The 27,325-nt window shown below is 42.5% G+C and overlaps 1 protein-coding gene across 1 annotated transcript in view; it reads left to right on the top strand.

Annotated features, from left to right (window-relative positions):
• Positions 1-471: 471 nt before the first annotated feature.
• LOC117663529 (digestive cysteine proteinase 2-like) overlaps positions 472-27,325 on the top strand; it is a 56,208-nt gene continuing 29,354 nt past the window's right edge. Inside the window, exons 1-3 of the mRNA XM_060691489.2 lie at positions 472-612; positions 19,240-19,299; positions 25,104-25,196. Coding sequence (XP_060547472.1) covers positions 561-612; positions 19,240-19,299; positions 25,104-25,196 — 205 coding nt within the window. The 5' untranslated portion in view covers positions 472-560. The remainder of the gene's footprint in view (positions 613-19,239; positions 19,300-25,103; positions 25,197-27,325) is intronic.

The following is a 27,325-nucleotide window of genomic DNA, read 5'->3' as shown; positions in this document are numbered from 1 at the left end:
CTGTTTGGTTCTGGAGCTCAATATATTGTCTGAATCCAGAAAGTAGGTTCATTTGATAGAGCCACATTGACGCAGTGGTTAGAGTTCAGTACAGCAGGCTACTTCTGCCAGCAGTTTGGCAGATCGAATCTCACCAGGCTCAAGGTTGACTCAGCCTTCCATCCTTCCAAGGTGAGTAAAATGAGGACCCAGATTGTTGGGGGCAATATGCTGACTCTGTAAACCGCTTAGAGTGGGCTGTAAAGCACTGTGAAGCGGTATATAAGTCTAAGTGCTATTGCTATTGCTAACCCAAGTATAAGATGTGAATCTAAGCCAATGCAAGATATGGTCGTTTCCCCTAAATTCCGAGCAGACTCTTAACAATCAGCTTTTCTTCTTTCCACACCCTTCTTTGGCCAACCATCTCTTCCTGCCCCAGACAACTCCCACACTTTTGAAATCCAAGTTGAAACTCCACCCTGTTGGAGAGGTGGTGAGGCTCCTATTCGCCGGCTGCCTTCATTTAAAAGGGAAGGTGATCTATGTGCTAGGAAAGGTTGGGAAAGGAGAGAGTCACCATGGGGAGGCTGCTCTTGTTACTTCACTTATGTGCCTGGACTTTTGCTTTCGGTGAGTGTTTGTTTGAGGAAGGGTGATTTTTTAAAAAAAAAAAAATTATGAACAGTTTCTGTAGGCAAAACATATTTTGCTTTAATGCTGATGTTTGTGGGTGGAAAATTCAGTGCCTTTGCTTTGCTTGCTCTCTGCGTAGCTGGGTTCCTCTCCTTCAGCTGGGGAGGTGGGGTAGACAAGTTGCTACATCACTCTTCTAGATGTGAGAACTGCCATGGCTTTAATAGCCAAAAAGGGAACTATTGAAACACAAGAGAATATTCGCAGTTTGAGGGTGGAAACCACAAGCTTTGCAGAAGTATTTAGAATATTACAAGAAATGGCGAAGTGGTCTCTGAAAACGCCTCTTAAGAAGGTTGGAACTTCTTAAGTTCATATGATCTGTTTGAACTGCAAACGAGCCTAACCCTCGTCTAGTTACGTTGTGTGAATCAGACATTCTGTCCTGTCACAGGTCTGACACACACACACACAGAAGTACAGTTCTCGGCTTTACTTGATTTTGAGAAATTACAGCAGCGGCAGGCAGGACGTATAGGATGATGTGCACAGAATCTCAAACTGTCCCAGATCACTTGGATGCTTACAAGCAAGATCCCATTGGTGGATGCTCCAGAGATCACAGAGTTGGCATAGTTTTGTCAGCCAATCCAGGTTTAAAAAGCACCAAGTTTTCACAGGAAAGAGCTCGGGGCATAACAGACAAGAAATCCCAGTAAACGGATTACTTGTCTGTAATGGATGGCTTGCCTGTGATGGTCATAAAAGAGACTCCCACCAAGGACAAGCAGTCACTGGTTTGAAAACTCTTGCTTGGCAAGGAGCCTGAAGATCTGTCCTTCACGCAGCCCCGAAAATCTTAGGACTGGAAGGAGCTCCTGGATCAAACCCCTCATATTCTGCTGCTTCCAGCTGGTCTATAACCTCTACTGCCCCAATCAGCCCGAGGTGTCTCCCTACTGCTCTCTGGAGCAGGCTGCTATTCCACAGGGTCCTCTGAAGTCACCACCTTCTCAGACACCTCAGAATCAGAGCTGGCCATGACGAACCCTGGGATTAAGTCACAGTTCAGGGCAGTGGTGAAATCCAATTTTTTTTATTACCGGTTCTGTGGGTGTGGCTTGGTGGGTGTAGTGTGGCTTGGTGGGCGTGGCTTGGTGAGCGTGGCAGGGAAAGGATACTGCAAAATCTCCATTCCCATCCCACTCGGAGGCCAGCCAGAGGTGGTATTTGCTGGTTCTCCGAACTACTCAAAATTTCTGCTACCAATTCTCCAGAACCTGTCAGAACCTGCTGGATTTCACCCCTGGTTCAGGTTGTCTTGCACCAACATATCTTCTGTGAACATATAGTTTCACTCATTGGGGGTGAGGGGAAGTGATGGAGAAACTGCTGAGATGTGGAAATATGTGCTGTAATCTTGGATTATATAAACAACCGAGGTTAATGTCTAGATCAGTGTTCCTCATCCTTAGGAAGTTTTAAGATGTGTGAACTTCAAATCCCAGAATTCTTCAGCCAGAACATTGAAGTCCACACTTGTTAAAGTTCCCACGGTTGAGAAACACCGAATTAGATAACTCCACTGATTAAGGCACAGGAACAGAAGCTAATGAAACAGTGGCACTTCTACCTGTGGGCTTTCCTTCTTTGGACTCTGCTGCCACTCCTCAAAACACCCTCCAAAGGCCTTTTAAATGTTTCTTTGTGACTTCTTGGGATGATTTTAAATTGGCCGGTTGCTTAATGTTGATTTTGCTCTTAGCAACCCAGAGAACTCTTCTTCAGAATTTGGGTGGCCAAGAACACGTAAATCAATAAATGCATTGATTATTCAGGTATAGCCTTTATAGATCAACTGTATGCTTCTGCACAGGTACAAAAATGTCCTGTGTCTGTAATTTGCAGCTTTGTGCTGATCTCACACGCATGTTCCTGGCTTTGTGTACAGTACATGTAATAGATCAACTATGACATATACATGGTGCCTTAGAATTCAAGTATAAATCTCAAGTAGTTTTAAAGAAACTGTCATAGAGGAAGCTCTACATCTCATGACTGAATTCAGATCTCTCAAGATGTGACAGTTTCATTGTTAAAGATTCTTGAGTTATGGGGACAATGGGTAGTACTAGTACTGTGTTGCCAGCTTCTCCCTAAAGATTAAACTGCGTTGCACAACAAGCTAAACTTCAAAACATGTAATATCTCCCAGCAGCAAGAGAAATAACTTTATATCTATTTTACTCCTACCTGCTGCAATTGATAATACAGGGAGTTCCAACTTAGCAGCTGCCTTGGCTAGCGACTACAGTTCCAGTACTGCTCAAAAAGTTAATTTTGCAATCTTCTCATTTATGATTGTCACAGGTTTGTAAAGCAAAGGAAAGCCTAAGCACAGTCATGGTTTCACTCAGCAACTGGTTTGCTTAATCCAGTTGCTGACTCCAATTGTGGTCGTTAAATAAGGACTGCCCTAGTAGGACAGCTATGAAGCAAGCAGGACTTCCTTGGTTTTCAATGGTCTAAACCAGGGGTGTCAAACTCACGGCCCGTGGGCCAGATGCGCGCTGGCCACACCCATGCCCGGTTTAGCGAAGGAGGGGAAAGTTCTGATGCATCATGTGACACCACCATGACGATGTGGGTTTTGATACCCCTGGTCTAAATTAACTATGACCTAGTATAATGCATGAACCCAGAGTGTCAGTGTGCTTACTCTTGTCTAAGAGTAAGGAAAAACAAAAATATTCCTTAAAATAGGTATTTAATTAATATTCTTTATTCCAGCCCAACTAAGGATAATATCAGATTTAATTATCATAAATATCAGAAGCACCGTTCTTTGAGACCAGGAACTGATTTCTCTCCAGTCTTTTGCTAAGCTTGGGTTCAACTCAGGAATTTCTCTGAACCAGAAGAATTTTTAAGACTCTTCTTTTATCATTTGATTTGTTACTTTGCTTTTAAAAAATAAAACATCCACTTATTAAAAATGAAAGATGCCTAGCAAGAGAAATGTATCCTATCTTCATTTAAAGGAGGATACTTTTGAAGATGGCATTCCTGGTTGATCTGTCATCTTTCAAGAATACTTTAACATTTTCATTTCTCCCCCCCCTCCCCCCCGCTTAAAACGATGTACAGCTGACCATACTGGAATACCAGTTTCTCCAGATAAATCAGCACAAATGGACAAACATAATGAGAATTTTAGTTGTGGATTGTGTGTGTGCACGCATTTTAAAGCAGCCCCAATAGTCTTGCTGAGCAATCACCCAGACATCAACCAATATTTCTCTCTTAGTTACATTAAGAAGGTTCAAGCTATTTCCTGCTACTTGCCCCTCTTCAGATATATTGACCAACAATAGCTAGATATGACAGGAGTTTCAGTCAACCTGAGATCACCAAATTGGGAAAGGCAATTTTAAAGACTATTAACCCAGAGTGTTTGCAGTGCACGTGTTTACATTAGGTAGCAAATGTGTTGGCTTCATTGATTAGATCCACCTATTGCATTAAGCCATGGTTTGCTTTTCTGTGACTAATTGAATAAACTCCAGTAGTTGGGTTCACCAACACACTAGGATAAAATCAAAGAAATCAAATTATTGTATTGTGTGACTTCAGGGATTGGCTTTCCTCTGTTTGGAATTTGTATAAATGCCCATTAATTTTTCAGCTTCTTTGGCAAAAAACAACAACAGTCAAGCATTTATTTTTTTTTTGTCAACCATGTGGTTTTTACCAGTATCTCCAATTTACTAAGGTGATCTCATTTATGGAGCTTTGGATACTATAATGATCAGCCAAAAGTTCATATTTTGTGTGTGGCTATTAAATAAGTTTGAATGAGTTAGGCAACTGTAGTGATTTGTTAACCATAGTTTCTGGCTTAATGCATTTGCAGAGCCAATTGCAAAACTGTAGTTTATTTAATAAACCATGGTTAGCAAGTCTCGCCTGGATTTGATTTGGGGATCCAGGGGCATAATTGTCCCATTAACCAGCTACCTTAGTACTAACCAAAAACTAAAAAGTACTCCATTTTGTGCTAATGCAAACTCTGAACTTGGCTGTTGTCCAATGTGGCAATTTAATGTTGGAAGAAATCTCCTTCTGGGTTCAGCTCCAAGTGGGGAGAAAGACACTGGAAACATGGTGGCTGCTTTGGAAAGATGGTTTTAATGGTGGACAGGATCACATGCCTTGATGATGTTGGGTGAAGAAAAAAAGGCTGAGATGCTGAGAGTGCCCTGGTTTTATGCCCTCTCTGGGCCCCACCTTAGAGCTTCCTGTTCCTGTGTAGGAAATGTATTCTGATTGGTGGTCAGACTTCCCAGGAGTTGGGGACAGTGATGGGTTGCTACCAGTTCGCCCCGGTTCAGGCAAACCGGTAGTAGCAGTGATGGGAGGCTCCGCCCACCCGCCGGGATGTCATCAAATACGCTCTGCGCATGCGCAGAAGTGGCACGCGCACAAACCAGTAGCAAAGGTAAGTGAAACCCAGCACTGGGCAGGGCTCTTAGCTAACTTTGTAGGCTGTCTCCCAGGTGCCACGTGCTGCGTTTCTGTTGCTAGATGGGTCCTATTATGTCCTGGAGGCCATGTCATTTGTGTTGTGGATGAGTTGGCTCAGGCCTTAATGGCCCATTGACAAAGTGGGGGGGGGGCTGAGTTTCTGCCTCCCTTTTAGGGGAAATATTCCGCCCTTTTAATATTTCCTTTTTCTAGGAGAAGGGTGGGTGCTAACTTCCCACATTAGCTTTGAACCTGACCAGCTTGGCTGGGATGCAGTCACTGTTGTTCACAGTTAGCTCCTGATAAACATTTCCCGTAAAACCGACGCCCACAGAGCCATAGGCGGCAAAGCATTGTGCAACCGTTGCATAAATAAAACAAGCCTCTGTTTCCCTTTTATTTTCTTTTAATGCGTGGAGCCCTTCCTAGTGACATCCTCCATCAAAATTTGCTTAATTATTGGGTTATTAGCAAGCATGTGCTCAATTAAGCAAGGCAAATTTAAGGTGTAGCGAATGGCAGCAGCACATTAGCATAATCAGTCCCCACACTCTATATTAAACGGCTGTTGCTTAGGATGGCTGTATAATGCTGCTAATACCTAGAATTTGACACTTTCTGGTGCTTTATGGCAGAGATTTTTTGTTGTTGTTGTAGCAGCCCCAATGTTAGAATGCAGTTTAGCTCCGTTTTACTAAGTTATGGGGAGGGGGGACCTCTGCTGTTATAAACCCGGTATAGCAACCGTCTTTGATTAAACCCACATGGGTTAAAAGATAAAAGCCACGTTCAAGTTGAGTTTGACTTCCAAGTGATTTTGTGAGCCAGACTGTACGGTTTCCCGTGGCAACGGAATAAAAGGGACTTGACACTGGCTTCTTTTCTATTTTGATTTTTTTTTTCCAACTTTCCAATCAAGTCTACAGCTCTGGAATTTCTTGATCGTCTCCCATTCTGGTCTTCAACCAACATACTTTTTGAACTGTTGTTGGTGTTTGGTCACTTGGCTGTAACGCTGCTATGTAAGCTTGCCAGAAGAGAGCTTGCTTTCAAAGAAAAGGAGATGGAACTTGTCCATTTGTGAGTTGGAAAAGGTGCTCCCAGACTTCTTTGGATTTTTCTTGGTACCGTAAACCAGTGTTTCTCAACTTTGGCAGCTTCCAGATGGGTGGACTCCAACTCCCAGAATTCCCCAGCCAGCATACTGGCTAGGGAATGCTGGGAATTGGAGTCTGCCAGTAGTGGGATTCAAATCCCGGCGCTACTGGTTTGCTATTGGGAGTGTGTGGGTGCTCGCTTTGCGAGGGTGTGACGCTTCTGCGCATGCACAGAAGGTTCTGCACATGTGCAAAGCGTTTTTGCTGATGGGTGGGTGGGCGGAGCCTCCCGCTGCCGCCGCTACCAGTTCGCCTGAATTGGGACGAACCAGTAGCAGCCCACGCCTGGAATCCACTCATCTGAAAGCTGCCAAGATTGAGAAAAATTGCCATAGACCCGTGATGGCGAACCTATGGCACACATGCCACAGGTGGCACACGGAGCCATATTAGTGGGCATGTGAGCTCAGCTCCACTAGCTGATTTTCGGGCCTTCCAGGTCCACTGGAAGTTGGCAAATGGGCCATTTCCAGCCTCCGGAGGGCCTCCGGAGGGATGGGGAAGGGCGTTTTTGCCCTCCCCAGGGTCCTAGAAAGGCTCTGGAGCCTGGGGAGGGCAAAAAATGGGCTTACTGGGCCCACCGTGCCATCGTGTGCCAAATGCAGAGGGAGACCAGGGGCGGGCACGCGCACTCCCCCGACTTTTGACACGTTATGGCAAAAAGGTTAGCCATCACTGCCATAGACGAACACGGCATTCTTTCTCTGAATAAAAGGGGAATAACAGAAAGTACTTTCTGCCAAAACCTGTTCCATAGGTATGCACAGAATTTCTGACGGTTTTTGGCCACCAGGTTCGCCTTTAAATACAAAGATGAGCAGCCCTTTCCAACCAATTATAAAAAAAAAACTCACATTGCCGGCTTATGGTGGCCATTGAAGTATTTAATTTAAATGCTTGAAAATGCTGATACCCTTTAAGCTGATTGCAGACTTAGCTGGAACTCTAAAAACACCCTTTCTTGTTCCTATTTTGGCTTGACAGACTGGTCCAGCCAGAGTAACCCTGCGTGCCAGTCTGGTTCTTTCATGTTAATTGAATTATCGACCACAAACCGCAACTCTTGCAGCCGTTCATCCAGTTTCACTGGGAACTATAAGCGAGAGTCTGTGGGAGGACAAAGACATGTGCCAATCAATCCTGGACAATTGCGCAATTTTTTTCCCCCTTGCCATTCCGAGGTTGTGTGGGCATCTGTACACAATAGATTTAAGCTACTGAGCCATCTCCAAGGCATTGCGGAAACTGGAATTCAGGAAGCGCCAAGAAATGCTAAAGAGCTTTGTTTTTACAGAGCTACAATTCCAAAGATTCTCTTCCCTAAAAATTGATCCAGCAAAAAGCATCAGAGAAGACCTGGTGAAATTCTAATCCTTAGAGCCACTTACAGCAGGGGTGTCAAACTCAATTTCATTGAGGGCCACATCAGGGTTGTGTTTGACCTCGGGGTGGCCAGGGGTGTGTGTGGCTGGGATGGCCATGGCCAGCTCAACATCACTCATGTCAGGGGCGCATGTGAAAGCCCGAGCACTCTGCTAGTGAAAACGGGGCCCTGAGCTTCATTTTTGGCTGCAGCGGTCTCCTGCAACCTTCTGCCAACTCCTCCCAAGCTCTGTTTTTGCTGGCAGAGGGTTGTAGGAAGCCGTCGCAGCCAAAAACGGAGCTATGGAGCCCATTTTCGCTGGCAGAGGCACTGTGGGCCGGTCCTTCGCTGTTTCTAGGGCAGCCCCATGGGCTAGATCTATGCACTCCGTGGGCCGGATCCGGGCCCCAGGCCTTGAGTTTGACACCCCCGACTTACAGTTTTGAGAGAAAAAACAACAATGGCAACAATGTTCTGTTCTACCTGCTGTTTTCAACTCAGACCTTCCTCTTCTTCTTTGATTGTTCTGTTCTATACTGGCCTTGAACTGAAATGGGCTTCGAGAACAAACACTGACATGAATGGAATAAGTCATCGTGCTGATGGACCCAGATGTTTTGCATGGCTATTCCTAGAATTTGGCTCTCCCAACACATCTGTAGAGCACAAACCTGTGAGAAGCTTACATTTTTAATTGATTAGTAGGAACTTGTCCTAATATGGTTGGCTATACTGTAAAGACCACTTTTTTTTTCAAGTTGCCTTTAAGAAGGTGACAGATGTGTATGGTCTTGAGTCCTTATGGGGCAGAGGAGAGAAATTTGTATTTTTTTTATCTGTTTTGGGGAATTCTGGAACATGGCAGTCATCCCGCCACCTTTTAACAGTTGAGGCTGGGATAGTTATAGAATAGAATATAATTTTTTATTGGCCAAGTGTGATTGGACACATAAGGAATTAGTCTTGGTACATATGTTCTCAGTGTACATAAAAGAAAAGACATGTTCATCAAGAATCAGATACGTTCATCAAGAATCAATCCTTGATATGTAAAGTCCATGAGCTTGGAAGGAACAGAGATTGGGAGCAGATCTCTTCCATTCTATCACTGATGTTTTGCCCATTCTCAAATAATTTTGGAATCTGATATTATTAGGGACTCAACTGGTCCGTTTCATAATGACCTCCATTCCATTCTCAACCATTTCTGTGCTTACTATAAATAATAGGTAGCTCCGCCTAGTTATCTATTATTTGAAAGAACAATTATAAATAATCGTAATGTAATAATTATAATAACTAAATGAAAAAATAAATATAATAAGGGATGTGATAACTCAGGGGTTAAAGAGGCTGAACTTGTTGGGTGGTGAGCTGACAGCCTGGGTTCGAGGTCTGAGCACTGCACGATGGGGTGAGCTCTCATCACTTGTTCCAGCTCCTGCCCATCTAGCAGTGTGAAAACATGCAAATGCAAGTAGATTAATAGGTACCACTTAGGTGGGAAGGTAACAGAATTCCATGCACCTTTGTTGCTGGCCACATGAGCGTAGAAATTGTCTTCGGACAACACTGGCTTCCTTGGCCAAAAATGCAGATGAACCCTGTGCCCTAGAGTCGCACACAACTAGAAAGGAGTAACCTCCTAACAAGTTGCATAAATAAAATTAATGGTCCATAATTATGAAATACAATGTATTTAGCAATGTTAAGACCATCATCACACAGTTGGGTTAAATGTTGATCCATTTAAAGTTGAATATTTGTAATGTGGTTTAGACTAGAGTAGACTAGGAAATTGGGGGCGGGGGAACCTCCTGGAGAAAGAGCACTGGCAAACCACTTTGCATTGCTGCCAATGAAACAACATACATATTTGTCAGGGAAGACCAACTGCCTAACAGTAATCCAGAATGGATATCATTATTATTTAAAGTACATGGCTGGCTTCTCTTCAGAGCCTAAGCTAAGTGCTGGTACTTAACCACTAAGTCCTTTGAAGTTTGGAATCTATATATTACTACTACTAATAATACGAACTAGAGCATACAAAACATTTGCTAGACCAATTCTTGAATACAGCTCATCTGTCTGGAACTTGCACTGCATATCGGACATAAATACAATCAAGAGAGTCCAGAGATATTTTACGAAAAGAGTCCTCCATTCCTCTAACCGCAATAAAATACCTTATGCCACCACACTCCAAATTTTGGGCTTAGACAACTTAAAACTACGCTGACTTCAGTCTGACCTAAGCGTAGTACATAAAATTATCTGCCACAATGTCCTTCCTGTCAATGATACTTCAGCTTTAACCACAACAATACACGAGCAAATAATAGATACAAACTCAAGGTAAACCGTTCCAAACTCAATTGCAGAAAATATGACTTCAGCAACAATGAAGTGGTCAATGCCTGGAATGCACTACCTGACTCTGTAATTTCTTCCCCAAACCCCCAAAACTTTAACCTTAGACTGTCTACTGTAGATCTCACCCCATTCCCAAGAGGTCTCTAAGGGGCATGCATAAGCGCACCTACGTGCCTACCATCCCTGTCCTAATATTCCTTTTTACTTACTCTTTTCATGTATTCAAATTATGTTTATACTTTTACCTGTTATCTTATATATGTTTGACAAATAAACTTATGATTATGAAATAAACTTATGATTATGATTATATTTTAAATATATTTTTCCAGATCAACCCACCCATTTAGTAACATTTCTGCAGCGGGGTGTGATTGTGTGTGTGTGTGTGTAGTGGTAAACATCTATGGATATCTTGTAGTTGGAAATAGATAGCACTTAGACTTATACACCGCTCCATATTGCTTTACAGCACTCTCTGAGCGTTTTACAAATCTCATCGTATTGCGTCCAACAATCTGGGTCCTCATTTTGCCGACCTCGGAAGGATGGAAGGCTGAATCAATCTCGAGCCGTCTCGGGATCGAACTCCAGACTCTGGGCAGAATTTGCCTGCAATACTGCATTCTAACCACTGTGCCAACAAGGCTCCACACCAGTTGAAAAGGGGATATTTTTTTTAGTTATGGTGCTCTTTTTATGGAACTCTCTCCCTAAACTTGATTTCCTACGCTGGTGCTAAGTAAACCTCCTCAAACTATTGGTTTCTGTAGGTTTCTTATTTCTGAGAGATTATTTATTCTCTTTTAAATTTGTTTTAAATTTAGTATGGCCCGAACAGTAGTGGGATTCAGCTGGTTCGGGCCAGTTCGGGCGAGCCGGTTGTTAAATTGCTGTCTGGCCCCGCCCCTCCCCTCCCCTCCCCACTAACCCTAACCTCCCCTCCCGTTCCCTCCCCATCCCTTCCAGGAGTCCCCACGCACCCCGTTTTGGCTCCCAGGTAACTGCAGGGAGGCCTACTAGCCCAAAATGGGGCATGGGGGTGTGTGGTGCAGCCTTCCCACAACCTGTTTTTGCTCCCAGGAGGTTGCAGGGAAACCTCCTCGGCACAAAATGGGACGTGGGGGTGTGTGCCCCCCGTGGCCCATTTTTGCTCCCAGAGGGGTGCAGAAGGCCAAGTGCTTCCTGTCACACCCCCTGGCCATGCCCACCATGGCCACGCCCACCCAGCCGGTCATTAGGGCAGAGAACTGGTTGTTAAATTATTTGAATCCCACCACTGGTCCCGAGTTTACACTGTCCTAATTGTTAAGACCGGATGCTATTATAAAACCTCTTATATAAGATGAGCAAATGTGTACTTATTAACATTGGGTGAGATCTTTGCGCAGACGGAGCCAGCATAAGAAAAATAAAGGTTGTGACACTTGGTTGCACAGCTAGAGAATTAAAATAGACGCAGGTGAAAAGGAACAGCTGACCTGATCTAGCTGGTTCACTGCTAGCTCAATTATTTTTCAAGAAGGAAGATCTTTTTCGGTCCTGCTCTACGGTTTTGGTTTCCCCCTATGGTGATAGGGGGAAGAGTAAAAGGAGAGGTTATAGAGAAATGTAGGAGTCTGTGAGAAAGATAATTGCCTACCGATAATGGCCCCTTGCAAAACAGTTGCTGGGTGTGATACCTATTTTTTTATTTTTTTTTAAAATTGTCAGCGAAGAATCTTTTGATCTTCATAGAGCTGGAACAATATAACAAAGCAAAGGGAAAAGGGGAATTAAAAGTCAAATGGGGTGGATATATGTGTTTTTACACGTGTGAGAGCAAAACACGCTGGGGAATTTATGTTGCTCTGTGGTAGAACAAGATTTTCTTTTTCTTTCTTCTTAATGTTGTACATTTGAGAGTGGCTCGTGAAAGACAATAGCCAGCTAAATGAGATAACGTTGCACAATTTTTGGCGAGGTGGCTGAGGAAGTTTTCCTGAACAAAAAAGAATAACAGAATAACACGGTTGGAAGGGACCTTGGAGTTCTTCTAGTCCAGGGATCAGCAACCTGTAGCTCTGGAGCCGCATGTGGCTCTTTCACCCCTCTGCTGCGGCTCCCTGTCACACAAAATATGCGTCGCAACCGCCAATGTGCGACACCCACCGGCATGCAATTTATTGAGCTTTTCAACCCCCAGTAGGCCAACCATGGATAAATCCAAGAAAAGAAAAGTTTCAGAAGAAAGAAGAACGTTTAATTCAACTACATATGCTAGTTTTGTGGCCGCTCAAGAAATAGTCAGGCACGGGAAGAGTTTTGTGACTCCTGGTGTTTTCTTTTCTGTGGGAAACGGGTCCAAATGGCTCTTTGAGTGTTTAAGGTTGCAGACCCCTGTTCTAGTCCAACCCACTTCTTGCTCAAGCAAGAAACCCTACACCATTTCAGATAAATGGATGCCCAGTCTATTGAAGCACCCACAATTTCTGAAGGCAAGCTGATCCACTGATTAATGCTCTAACGGTCAGGAAATTTTTCCTTATTTCTAAGTTGGTTCTCTCCTTGATTAGTTTCCATCCATCGCTTCTTGTCTTGCCTTCAGGTGCTTTGGAAAATAGTTTGACCCCCCTCTTCTTTGTGGCAGTCCCTTAGCTGTTGGAACACTGCTATCACATTTTAATTCCTCTTGTTCCTGTTAATATCTTAGATAATTTGTCTTGGCTTATTTTTAAAAATTCCATAGCAAAGAGGTCCAAGGTGTTCCATTGAATACTCAGCAAAATTCCCTGGAGGTTGCACAAAGAAGGGGGTGTGTGCTCTGTCCCAGTATTTCAGTCCATCGTGGTTGCCATAGCATCGGTTTAATTCCTTAAGTCTGACTGTGAGAGCATCATTGTTTGTTAAGTGCAAAAAAAAAAAACCACTAACCAGAGATGAATGTAGACTAACAGCTGGAAATGAAATAGATTGAAGTATTAGGGAACAAGATCAGTGACAGTCCATAACTGTACAAATACTGTCAGGCTTTTTGACATGCTTAGCGGAAATGAATAAACTTACATGCAAGAACCTGGGAGCTTCTGATAAGCAATGGATTTTGGAAAAACCAAGAAGCCATTATGAAAGAACTCTTAACAACTGCTGAATAACCAATTCAGTCTATGGAGATTCTCAGTCATCCAGGTCGTGGTTGTCCCAAAAGGTGCTTTTTTCAAAAGGCAACTGGACTTTCTGGTTTATCTTTGAAGACATTTTGCTTCTCATCCAAGAAGCTTCTCATCCCTAGAGCTGAAGAAGCTTCTTGGATGAGAAGCAAAACGTCTTCAAAGAAAAAACAAAAAGTCCAGTTGCCTCTTGAAAAAAGCACCTTTGGGGAAATTCATGTTCTGCTTATAATAATTTATTTTTCTCCCCAATCTTTATAAAGGGGTGGAAGCAATTTCCTTTTAGTTATACTAGAAAGTTGCCATCTGTTCCTTGCCTAATGTCGCCTCAGATTGTTCATATTCAACAAGGTGAAAACTTCCAATTCCACACTGAATAAACCTGAGCCCAGACTTTATTTATTTATTTATTTATTTATTTATTGGTTCGATTTATATGTCGCTCTTTTCCGGAGACTCAGGGCGGCTTACAATGCGTTAAGCAATAGCCTTCATACTTTTGTATATACCTGCTTAGTAGGGCTTTTGCCCCCCCCCCCCAAGTGGTGTTCTTTTTATACAAAGTCAGCTTATTGCCCCCACAAACCGGGTCCTCATTTTACCTACCTCGAAAGGATGGAAGGCTGAGTCAACCTTGAGCCTGGTGAGATTTGAACTTGCAGTAATTGCAGGCAGCTGGTGTTACTTAACAGTGCTTTAGTCTGCTGCGCCACCAAGGCTCGTTCAATGGGTGAGGAGCACTGAGATGGGTAGAGGTAGGTTTTAGCTAGCTAGTTATTGCTGTCAATATTCCTCTCAAATCCTCCAACAATTGAGAATCAAGAAACCTAGATCTCTATCTGTAGACCCAGTGGTGGGATTCAGCCAGTTCACACCATTTCGGGAGAACCGGTTGTTAACTTTCTGAGCAATTTGGTGAACTGGTTGTTGGAAGAAATCATTAGCAGAGAACCAGTTGTAAAATTATTTGAATCCCACCACTGTGTACTTTTACTTTTACTTTTACTTTTATTTGATTTATATACCGCCCTACTCCCGAAGGACTCAGGGCGGTGCACAGCCAACAATAAAATACATACATACAAAATTTAAAAAGCAGAAATAAAATCGAATTAAATAGTTTGGCCCAGACAAATTAAAAAACCCCAATCATGTTAAAACAAATTAAACTTTGAATATTAAAAATATTAAAAAATTATTTAAAAAGGGGGAGAAAATTAGGCCAGGCCCGCCTGGTGGAATAAAAAGGTCTTAAGAATTGTGTAGGTCCTCCATCACAATTTCTTTGTTCCAGTGTTGGAACAGAAAGTCCAAAAGTGAGAAGACAAAAAGATAGGGAAGAAAGAGGAAATTGTATATTTCAATTACCAGGAAAAGTGCTGTTTTGGGGGAGAAAAAATGAAGGTTAGGGCACGTAGCCTTGAAAAACCAGAACTTACTCCTAATGGAACATGTGAATATCTCAACAGTGTCACCTTTGGAAGCCATATTAGGCCGGAAGCTTCCATGCTGCCACTTCTCGTGTGTGGGAAAGTAGGAGGTGGGGAGTTAGTAGAGGGGTTGTCTGTAGACATAATAGCATTCTTCCTGTCGTTCAAGGTCAGGCTGATCCTACATCTGGAGAAGGAGTGCTCAGAGTGAGGTCTCGAGTTGGGATGGCGGTTGATTGGAGCCTGTGATCGACTGAGGAGTGAGGGGATGGTTTGGGGTTTTTTTGATTTCCTGAGGGAAAACCCGGACCCCTCAGATTCGGGTTTTCCCAGATGTGCCAGTTTACCTATTCTAGTAAATAGAACTTTGAAAAATGCTTGCTTCAGAGTCTTTACTTGGAGTTGGGTTTTTTCTGAAATGCTGACAAACAACTCAGCCCTGCCTGGGAGTCAGTAGTAATCAGGAATATTTCGTTTGTAACTGCTTCTCCTGTTCTGTGCCCAGCTACTTAATACAGGGAGGACAAGAAAGCAAACAAGGGTGGAAAACAAGCTGTAAGGCTTGAATTCCTAGGTGATAGCAGTTTATCTCTTCTTCATCAAGTAGCTTTGCTCAAATCTGCTGTGGTCATGGAAAGTGCTGACTTTGAAGAAAGGATCAGCTCCATTTTCAGGTTGTGTGTTGCTCTTGTTTTTGTGGTTGGGTCAGGATTGTGTTTTTCCAAGTGAAGTTGCTTAATAACAGGGAATGAATCTTACAAGAACTGATACTCTTTGAAGTCTCCGTCAAAAGGAAGGTAAATTAGAATTCAATCTACACTGTCTGTGTTTCACACAATATTTGGACCAAGTTATAATGAGATTGAGGATAGTTTGCGGTTTGGTATGTTCAGGAGTGGGCTTCAAAAATTTTAGCAACGGGTTCTCTGCCCAGTTGCTGGGTGGGCGTGGCCATGGTGGGCGTGGCCTAGTCAGGCTCCTACACTTTGATACCCTAGTGCCGTGATGGTGAACCTATGGTATGTGTGCCAGACGTGGCACGCAGTGCCCTCTCTGACGGCACGTGAGTCATAGCCCCAGTTCAGCTCTGCTGCGCATGCATGCGTGCCTCACATTGGCCAGCTGGTCTTCGGGTCTCTGCTGTGCATGCGTGGTGTTGGGCATGCATGGGGGGCCACGCGCACATGTGTGGTGAGCCAGGGCAAGGGTGAGGGGACCGTGCGTGCATGCGTGGTAGGTGGTGCACATGCGGGGACATGTGCATGCCCGGGGACGAGGCGCATACCCGGGGACTGCGCACACATTTCATTTTGGGGGTTTGGGCGCACTTTGGGCACTCGTTCCAGAAAAGGTTAGCCATCACTGCCCTAGTGGCCATCATCACTCATTATAAAAGCATCGTTTGTCTCCATTCCTCAGTTCCAAGACTTTGGGAACAAACAGGGTTTAATTAATTTCCAGGATGTCATGAACACAGCAGTTTCTCCCATTTTGGTGGGGAGAGTTCTCCAAAGCAGGGGTCTCCAGCCTTGGCAACTTTAAACCTGGTGGACTTCAACTCCCAGAATTCCCCAGCCAGCAAAGCTGGGAATTGAAGTCCCCCAGGCTTAAAGTTGCCAAGGTTGGAGACCCCTGCTCCAAAGGGAGAATCTCATCAGAGAACGTTGCTTCTGAATTCCCTCCAACCTTACAACATGATGAATGTGAGAGATCCTGACATGGTTGAGAATGAAATGGGAGTTGTAGTGAGATTCAAGTCAAGTTGATGTTTATTGCAGTCAAAGACCAGAGCAAACAGCGAGATTCCTGTGTGCACAGAGATGGAAAGATTCGACACCATCCACTGTGGAGGAATGGTGGGTGAATTTGACAGATTTTGCTGAAATTGATAAATTGACTTCTTGGATTAGAGAAAAGACATCATCTACCCTTATTGGTGACTGGAAGCCTCTTATGGAATTTTTTCCGTAAAAATGAAGTTATGATTTATGGTTTCGATGATAAGAGAAGATAGATTATAGAAAGAAGACAGTCATGATTTAACTTTAGAGAGAGAGGTTAAAATGTCATCGTACTTATAACGGCTATGAAGAATATTGACTTCTTCAGACTTCTGTAACTTTGGTATATATTTTTTTTCTTCAGTTTTTTTTTCTTTCCTTCCACTTTTTTTGCCTTTTTAAATTTTTTTTCTTCCTGATTTATATTAATTTGTGTCAGCTTTTATCTTCTTGTTTAAAAGGTTCCATAAAATATATAAAGACAATGAAATTGGAGCAACTCTAGACTTAAACAATAGATGGGAGAGGTGTTCCTTAGTAGCTTACTTCATAAATGGCAGCTCAGTCCAGACTTTTAGAAGTTTGGAAATCGTACAAAGATTGGAAATCGTACAAAGAGACTGACTCTTAATGAATATAATCAATTTGAGGTTTCTATTGCAGTTTCCAAGATTCTGTCCCTTGTCTCTTGATCAAGGTGCTTACTTCAGAGGTGGGTTTCAGCAGGTTCTGACCAATTCTGGAGAACTGGCAGCGGAAATTTTGAGAAGTTTGGAGAACCGGTAGTAAAAATGCTGACTGGCCCTGCCCCCATCTATTCTCTGCCTCTCAAGTCCCAGCTGATCGGGAAGAAATGGGGATTTTGCAGTAACCTTCCCCTGGAGTGGGGAGGGCATGGAGATTTTACAGTATCCTTCCCCTGCCATGCCCACCAAGCCACACCCACCAAACCACACCACGCCCACCAAGCCACGCCCACAGAACTGGTAGTAAAAAAAATGGAAACCCACCACTGGCTTACTTCCTTGCTTGAGGTCCAAAGCTTGGCAGAAGACACTTACAATTGAAAGTGTTCAAACGGGCCTTGGAGATCCTCTAGTCTAGGATGCCTGATTTGCACGCATCTTGCATATGGGCAGATTCTACTTAGAGTGGAGTTGATAATCTGAAGACTACCAGGATATTGGTTTGGCATGTGCTCACATCTAAATCAGGTTTTCCAAACTTCTAGATCAGACATGTCCAATCCGTGGCCGATTGACAACTATTTGTCTGAAACGTTATATATCTCCAGTAAGAAACATCATTATGTGATTTATATACATGAAATCTTTCTTTCTTTCTTTCTTTCTTTCTTTCTTTCTTTCTTTCTTTCTTTCTTTCTTTCTTTCTTTCTTTCTTTCTCTTTCTTTCTTTCTTTCTTTCTTTCTCTCTCTCTCTCTCTCTCTCTTTCTTTCTTCTTTCTCTTTCTTTCTTTCTTTCTCCCTCTCTTTCCTTCCTTCCTTCCTCCCTCCCTCCCTCTCTCTCTGTCTCTGTCTCTCTGTCTCTGTCTCTGTCTCTGTCTCTCTGTCTCTCTCTCTCTTTCTCTATCAAACTTCTTAACTGCCATTTTCTCATGGAAGGGCTCTAATGGGAGGCACTGTTGGGGAAATTGATCTAAACCATAAGTGCAATAAACTCTGGAGGTGTGAAAGAAGGGTGTGCCGATATGAATTATTATTGTTGCTATTAGCGATGAAGCAAAGCTGAGTAAATTTGGGGCAACTCTGCCAGCCATTTTTTAGTACCATGAATTTGTTGTTGTTGCTTGATATGTGGATGTCTACCGGGGTGAGATGCATCCACTTTGAAACGTCAAAGCACTTTGCATACATTATTTCACTGTCATCAACACAGCAACCCTGGCTTATAAATCTGTATTATGGTCTCCCTTTATTGGAGGTAGGAGAACATAGGGTGGAAACCCTGTTTGTTTCTAACTTGTTCCAAGGTGACTCCATTACAAATAGGAACTAAAAGCAGGATGGTATTGATTTTCTTATTGTCACTTAATTACACCTGCATAAAAACAAATAGCAGGAGGTTTATGGCTGGGATTTATACAGGTAATCCCCAATTTAGGTCCATCACAGTTGTTGTGATGCTCGCAAACAGGCTGATTTTATGACCTTTTTTGTGGGGGTTGTTAAGCAAATGCCACAGATGGTAAATGAATGAACGGTTTGCAATGGGCACGTTTTTTTGGCAAAAACCGGATGTAAATGCCAGGTTTTGGCAAAAACCATCATTAAGGGCCACTTGATTGTAGGACATAAATGCAATCACGTTGCAGAGTTTGGTCACATGACGGGGGGCGGGGGAGCAGCCATCAGAATTTCAAATCTAGTGATAAATAGCCTCAAGGTAGGTCTGTCACAACTTCAAGTGGTCCAGTCATAAATCGAGGATTACCTGTACATTGTGCTAAACATAACCCTAACTGGATTGTGATTTGGCCACCTTTGTGCAACATACTAAACCATGTCCCCTTGGTTTACTAATGATGGTTACTATGCGTCCAGTCGTAAATCAAGGACTGATAAACTACAATTGACCCCTTTTGTGCAACATATTGAACCATGTATTTTGATTTACTAAGCTTGATTGGTACAACACACTATGCCAAAAAACAAAGAGACCATAATATGACTTAGCATCATATATGAGCCCAATGATGTCAATATTGCCATGCTAGTCTTCTCTTCTAGATTTCCCATTCTTTGTTCCTTGGTTTCTGCAGAAAATCTGCTGGCAAGTGTAATGCAATTCAACATTTACATTCACCTTTCTTTTCCCTTCTTTCAGGAAATATGTGCAATTATTCTAACACAACCCCAGATTTTGGAGGCCTCTACCATGTCAAAGGTAAGTTCCATCCAGGGTGCCTTTTTGGGAAACCACTGACCAACACTTCTTAATCATTTTACTTCACATTGACTAAAAAAAAAAAAAATCTGACCTGGGTAACTCAGCCACTCAATTTTAAAACCATTTTGTCATTTTCCCTTGCAATTCCTTTTCAAGAGAATAGAGGTGCTGAATTTGTTTGAGAACCTCTGCTTTATAAACCACGCAGCTCTCCAAGCAGCGTAAAGCACAACTGAAAATGTGCAAATATCTTTTGGACCAGAGGTGCAACTTAACTTTTGGACCAGAGGTGCAAGCAGAGGTCTTGGCAACTTAAAAACCTGTAGACTTCAACTCCCAGAATTCCTCCTCTGGCTTCTCAGAGTTAAAGTTCACAAGTCTTAAAAGTTCCCAAGGTTGGATACACCTGCTTTGGACCATTACCCTTTGAATATTGGCGATTATACCTGTTGGCTTTCTAAGGGCATATCATATAATTCTCCTATTTGGCCTTCTTTGCTTCCAGTGGAGGATCTGTGATCTTCAAGATGTTCTTGACTGCCAAATCTCATCAGCCCTGGCTATCACAATCCTTGCTTAAAGACAATTGCAGTTATAACTCCACAACGTCCTGTTCTAAAGATAACGGCTTTATGTCTTCCCTGACTTGTTAAAGCAACTTGTTAAAGATCAAACTTTCAAAATAGATGCAATCAGGTTCACAGGATGCAAAAAGTCCTGGTTTGTTTAACTGGTTTGCTGGCTTCATACCACACCCTAAGCCAGGGCTCGGCAACCTTAAACACTCAAAGAGCCACAAAGGTCCTAACCGGAAGCCCCATTCAATTCTGGAGCCGATCAGAAGTCCGGTTCCCCTACCATAGAGTCTCCTCCTAACACGGCATTCTTTTTCCTCTGCTGACCAGAAGTCCTGTTCCCCCACCATAGAGTTTCCTCCTAGCGTGGCGTCCTTTTTCCTCTACCTGTCCTAAACAAAAGCCCTATCAATTGTGGAGCCAACCAGCAACAGGGAGCCAAAACAGAGGGATTAAAGAGCCACATGTGGCTCCAGAGCTGCAGATTGCTGACCCCTGCCCTAAGCCATGTTCATAAACAACAGTGATTAGGTTCACTCAATATGCTAAGCCAATAATCACCAACTTACTGTAATGTGAAAATCCCCCAGTGAAGAACTAGAAGAGGCCAGGGTTCAGGATTCAGGGTGCATGCCAAGAACATACAATCACCTTGAAGAAAATAATTGGCCATCTGGAACAGTGATGTGTACACACTTCACACTGCCTTTTCTTCCCCTTCTTTTCTCAATTGTGCAATGTTGTGTTACATTTTGCAACCATTTTTGTGAAGTATCCAGTTTAGGCTCTTTTTATGACTGTGGGTTATGGGCGCGTTGAAAATGCAAGTTTGCACCAGCAAAGATTTGACAGGAAGCAAAATCTAGACTATAATTGGCATCTTCCCCTTAGCCAAATAGAAAAGGGTGGGGAGTTGTCAGAATCCTGTTAACCTACCTGGGCAGAGTTTTCTCTGGGGAATGCCTTGCTTTAAGCTTCTTCCCTTTTTTTTTTTTGTTTACCTGTGTAGGTTTTTGGCAAATCTTAGGAGAGATCTAGAGGCACCCAGATTTATTGAGCTTGGTGTATCTTTCCAGGAATGAGTTTATCTGATGACAGAATCTTAAACTTTGCTGAATCAAAGGGTGGAGTCATTAAAGAGCCTTTGGAAGCTTTGCTACAAGATACATGTACATCCCTTCCTTCCACAGGAGGGACAGTCCTTTTGAAGTTGTGCAAAGTGCCTCTCTTGCTTTGGCACATGAACACACGGGTTCACGCATGTTAATAGCTGCCTGGCAAATCCCCATTGTGTAGCTTCACTCTAGGCTGAAAAGCCAGACATGGACAAAAAGCAATTATCCAGCTTTACAACTTTACATTTTCCTTGGGAGTGGGTATGCCAGCAGAGGAAGCTTTTACGATGTGCTTTCTTTCACTTCTTCCTGGAATTTTTCTCCAATCAACAAGGTATTCTTGCCTGTTCTATAGAATAGTTTCTATGCCGAAGGAGGAAACAGTGGCAGATTTCATTTTTAACATCCAATTTTGTGCTCAGTAAGACGCAAACCACAACTGGAATTAGAATTTCCATTGCTAAGCAAGGTAGTTACTAAGTGAATCGCACCTCATTCTTTGCAACCTTTTCTTTGCCATGGTTGTTAAGCAAATCGCTGCCGTCGTAATCGCTGCAGTTGTTAAGTGAATTATGCGGTCATTAAGCAAATCTGGCTCCCCCCATCCATTGACTTTATTTGTCAGAAGCCAGCTGGGAAAGTTGCAAATGCTGATCACATGACCCTGGGACACGGCAACCGTTATTAATACATGTCCGTCGCCAAGCACCCGAATTTGGATCATGTGACCGTAGGGATGCTGCAATGGTCAAAGAATAGAAATAGAAATAGAAATAGAAATAGGAATAGGAATAGGAATAGGAATAGGAATAGAATAGAATAGAATAGAATAGAATAGAATAGAATAGAATAGAATAGAATAGAATAGAATAGAATAGAATAGAATAGAATAGAACAGAACAGAACAGAACAGAACAGAACAGAACAGAACAGAATAACAGAGTTGGAAGGGACCTTGGAGGTCTTCTAGTCCAACCCCCTGCTTAGGCAGGAAACCCTACACCACTTCAGACAAATGGTTATCCTACATCTTCTTAAAAACTTCCATTGTTGGAGCATTCACAACTTCTGGAGGCAAGTTGTTCCAATGATTAATTGTTCTAAATGTCAGGAAATTTCTCCTTAGTTCTAAGTTGCTTCTCTCCTTGATAAGTTTCCATCCATTGCTTCTTGTCCTACCATCAGGTGCAAATGTGAGGACCAGTTGAAAGTCATGATTGCTTTCTGATCCAAAATATTTTAAACAAGCACTGGTTTTTGAGGATTTTTGGGAGGGGGGGGAAACCCCTGAAGATCTAAAAAAAAAAAGAGCTGTCATACCACCAACCTCACAACTGTTCTGAGTCAGTTGTGGCACCTATGAGATTGATTGATTTATATACCTCCCTAATCAGCAAAAGACTTCTAGCGCTTCTGTGATGCCTGGTTATTAGAACTGTCCATCAAAGCATGGTAGCCCAGGGAATTGACTCTGAGATTGTATTCTGGAGGTAGGGGAGAATTGAGGATGGAAGTATTTGGGAGGTCTGAGTGGAAAGTTGGATCAAGGGAGATTCATCGTCCTCCCAATCAAGCCTCCATCTGTCAAACTGACAGATTTATGAGTGCATATTTAGGGACAGAGAAAGATAGGACTGACAGCTTTTGGATCAATTCTAATATTGAGGGAACCTCTTTGCAACCTGTTTTAAGTTCTTTAATAAAAGTTAATCCCTTTTCCTTGTCTAAATGCCAACAGGGTGCTGTTCTGTAGCCTTCTCACGTTCCACCTAGTCCTGTTATCTCAGATATATAGAGAGAGAGTGAGAGGGGGGAAAAAAGAAATTGAGGAGAAAAACAAAGGCGTTTCTAAATGAGTAGATCCTTTGGGTCAATAAGACTTTGCCTGAATTTTATGGAAAGAAAGAAGAATAGAATTTCAATGGTGAAAAAAGTAAGGTTCTACATTTAGGCAAGAAAAACAGAATGCACAGGTACAGTATATGTGGTACCTTGCTTAATAGTAGTAACTGTGAGAGGGATCTTGGAGTCCTAGTGGACAACCATTTAGATTGAGCCAGCAGTGTGCAGCAGCTGCCAAAAAAGCCAACACAGTTCTAGGCTGCATAAACAGAGGGATAGAATCAAGATCCCATGAAGTGTTAATACCAATTTATAATGTCTTGGTAAGGCCACACTTGGAATATTGCATTCAGTTTTGGTCACTACGATGTAAAAAAGATGTGGAGATTCTAGAAAGAGTGCAGAGAAGAGCAACAAAGATGATTAGGGGACTGAAGGCTAAACCATATGAAGAATGGTTGCAGGAACTGGGTATGTCTAGTTTAATGAAAAGAAGGACTAGGGGAGACATGATAGCAGTGTTCCAATATCTCAGGGGCTGCCACAAAGAAGAAGGAGTCAAACTATTCACCAGAGCACCTGAAGGCAGCACAAGAAGCACCGGGTGGAAACTAATCAAGGAGAGAAGCAACTTAGAACTAAGGAGAAATTTCCTGGCAGTTAGAACAATTAATCAGTGGAACAACTTGCCTCCCGAAGTTGTAGATGCTCCAACACTGGAAGTTTTTAAGGTGTTGGCTAACCATTTGTCTGAAGTGGTGTAGGGTTTCTTGCTTGAGCAGGGGGTTGGACTAGAAGACCTCCAAGGTCCCTTCCAACTCTGTTATTCTATTCTATTCTATTCTATTCTAGGATTTCCATAAGAAGGAGAGAGAGGATGTTTGGCTTAACATCATAAAAGCATAACAATATTAACTATAAAGACAGATTTCATGAATCACACAATAGGAGACTACTTCAGCTTGCTTTTCTTTAAAGTAAAACCTAAATGTGCAATTTATATTTATCTCATAATATATGTGAGCAAGGCAGTTGCACAAATAATGGATATCCCCACCTAGGCAGGCCTTTAGTATAACCACAGTGGAGCCTGAGAGATCACCGAACACATTTTTTTAAAAAAAGAAAAACCCCAAAACTAGACATGCCCTATTTCCAAGAAAATGCCATGCAAATTAATAGCTGTCAATGTAACATCTCTCGTTGTGTCACTGCCTAATTGGAAAAGTTACTCTGGGAGTTTAAGATTGAACAGACCTTTGTGAAGTTCATGTTTTTCCTTTGTGATGGAAAATACCACTTTCCTTGTTTTTCAGCTAAATTGCTTGTTAATGTTAAGAAAATGTTAGAAACAAGTTTGAAAAAATGGATTTTTGTTGGTCTTTTACATAAGTAGACTCAACATTTCTTACATAAAGATGGGGTCTGCCTATCTATCTATCTATCTATCTATCTATCTATCTATCTATCTATCTATCTATCTATCTATTAATCATCTATCTATCAACTATCTATCAACTATCTATCATCTAGCTATCATGTATCATGTATCATGTATCATGTATCATCTATCTATCTATCTATCTATCTATCTATATTAATCATCTATCTATCAACTATCTATCAACTATCTATCATCTAGCTATCATGTATCATGTATCATGTATCATCTATCTATCTATCTATCTATCTATCTATCTATCTATTAATCATCTATCTATCAACTATCTATCAACTATCTATCATCTATCTATCATGTATCATGTATCATGTATCATGTATCTATCTATCTATCTATCTATCTATCTATCTATCTATCTATCTATCCAGATAGTCCTCAATTCACGACCACAGTTGATACCAGAATTTCTGTTGCTAAGCAAGATGATTGTTAAGTGAGTCATACCCATTGATATGACCAGTGGTGGGATTCAAGTAATTTAACAACCGGTTCTCTGCCTATGATTTCTTCCAAAAACCTGTTTGCCAAACTGCTCAGAAAGTTAACAACCGGTTCTCCCGAAGTGGTGCGAACTGGCTGAATCCCACCACTGGATATGACCTTTTTTGTCATGGTTGTTAAACAAATCTTTAAAGTTCTTAAGTGACGGGGGCATAGACACTCCAAACTAATGATGCATTTGACCCCACCCTTGGGCTCAGCCTGGTCATCTCCTACAATCAATAACCCTAAATTTCGTGGTGTTTCCACCTAGACTTTTCTATAGCAAATGTTTGATTGATCCGAGTCACTCCTTGTGTCCTGCAGGAGTCATCAGTCTCCCTTACGCTGAAATCGAAGAGCCGTTTGAAGCCTGGTACAACTTGACTGGGAACAAGAGTCGCATTGAATATTATAACGGTAAGAAACTGGTGCCTTCACTAAATGAAAAGAGAAGAACCCACAGTTTTCATTTTGGGGAGAATTAAATCTCCAAAAGGGGTCAAACAGGTCAATGGCAAACCAGGATATGTTGACCCAACTCTGAAGATTTACAATTTACGGATCAAACTGGTATAGCTGCCTGTCTCCCGAAAAGCAACCTCGGGTGGAATCAAACAACTAATATCAAAACAATAGATATAAAATTTCACATCGAAAGATAAATATTAGAAAAGGAATATACAAACTCTAGGCAAAGTTAGGATAAAATGACCACTAATCTTCAGTTCCCTGGGATCTGCCAAAAGTACACAACAAAATAGAGAGCAAATCCCACTTCCATCTAGCACTGATGATGTTACCTAGTTGGATAATGAAAGGCCTGCGAGAAAAGAACCAAGCTCAGAGAGCACCAAGTCCCCTAAAGTTAGAATTATCTCTTTGTCTCAAGAATAGAAACAAAAACAAATGCAATATTTATTTATTTATTTATAATGCAATTTATATGCCGCCCTATCTCCAAGGACTCAGCGTCGCTCACAATGGTAAAGATGCACAGTTCCTCATTAAAAGACAATATAAAATTAAAATTCCAATTTAAAACAATTTAAAATTCATTAAGAAACCCCCCCATCAGTCCAGGCTGTGGAACAACCAGGTCTTCAAATCGCGGTGGAACGAGCAAAGATTAGGGGCCATCCGGAGCTCCAAAGGAAGTTGGTTCCAAAGGGTGGGTGCGCCACAGAGAAAGCTCTCCCCCTGGAGGTCACCAGCCAACACTGTCTGGTGGACGGCACCCTGAGGAGGCCCTGTCTGTGGGAATGCACCGGGCGATCGGGAATTGTCGCTGGCTGCAGGGGGTCTGACAAATATCCCAGGCCTAGGCCATGAAGGGCTTTGTAGGTGATAACCAGCACCTTGAACCTCACCCGAACGGCAACCGGTAACCAATGCAAGTCGCGCAGGAGGGGTGTAACATGGGAGTGTCAGGATGCTCCCATCACAACCCGTGTGGCCGCATTCTGCACCAGCTGAAGCCTTCGAGTGGTTTTCAAGGGCAGCCCTAGGTAGAGAGCGTTGCAGTAGTCAACTGCAATATATAGAATAACATTGGTTTTCTTGCACACGGCAGAGGATTGGGCTAGTCCCTCTTGGGAAGGGGGACATAGAGGGGGGAGCATTGTTCCCTCTTAAGAACTTTGTCCCCAGGGGACAAAGCAAAGGCAACAGCGTACATGATGATAATTTCATTGGTTTACTGGACCAGGGCTTGAATACAATGGTCCCTTTAGGTTTCTCAATCTTAGCACAGCTAATTAGAGGTACACTTTGCTGACCAACATGATTTTCCCAACTAATGTAAGCAGAGAGGTTATCTAAATTATTAATCAGATAGTTAGCAACTTTTGTCTTGTAGCTTCTTGCTTTCCACCAATATTTCTCAGGGTGGAGAAGACAGTGACCGAAGCAGCAGGCAAAAAACAGCAAAGAAAACAGTTATCGATTAGAGGAGCTCTTACACACTATATGCACACTCTTACACGCGTCTCTCACACACACACATACCCAGAGCGCCTCTTTTTTTTTCCTCCTAATTTATAACCTGAAAGTGTTGGACTCTGGCTAGCCAACGTTCATCAATCTTGTCATGAAATATTGCTACAATTTAGAAGACAGTTAAAGGAGTGGTTGAGTTGGTTTCAGCCGGCTCTTGATCACAGATATCGTGATTCATGGCAGAGTACTTTTACCCATCAGGTGTACTTTGACCTTCTCCTGATCTTTGGTAGATCATCGTTGTAATCCACTCTAGCATTTTCCCTGCACATGTGTGTTCGGACGGACATATAATTCATCAAGCAAGAATTTGTCACGATTGCTAGGAATGGTTGTTTGATGGACCAACCTGCCAAGAAGGTACAGTCTGTTCAAACAGATCCTTCCTGGTTCAGCTTGTCCTTGGCATTTTGATTATCCAAAGAACCTTTCTCACAGTTTGTTCCAAGTCCACAGTTTTGTAATTAATATTGAATTAGCAGGAAAACTCCACCCCAGTGAGGACCTGATAGAATGAATCTGAGCCAATGTAGCTTAGTGCAGGGGTGGGC

The sequence above is a fragment of the Pantherophis guttatus genome, chromosome 10 (genome assembly GCF_059756535.1).
Source record: "Pantherophis guttatus breed Tessera chromosome 10, ASM5975653v1, whole genome shotgun sequence".
NCBI lineage: Eukaryota > Metazoa > Chordata > Lepidosauria > Squamata > Colubridae > Pantherophis > Pantherophis guttatus.
The sequence above is the reverse complement of the archived record's forward strand: the minus strand, read 5'-3'. Positions and strand labels throughout refer to the sequence as shown.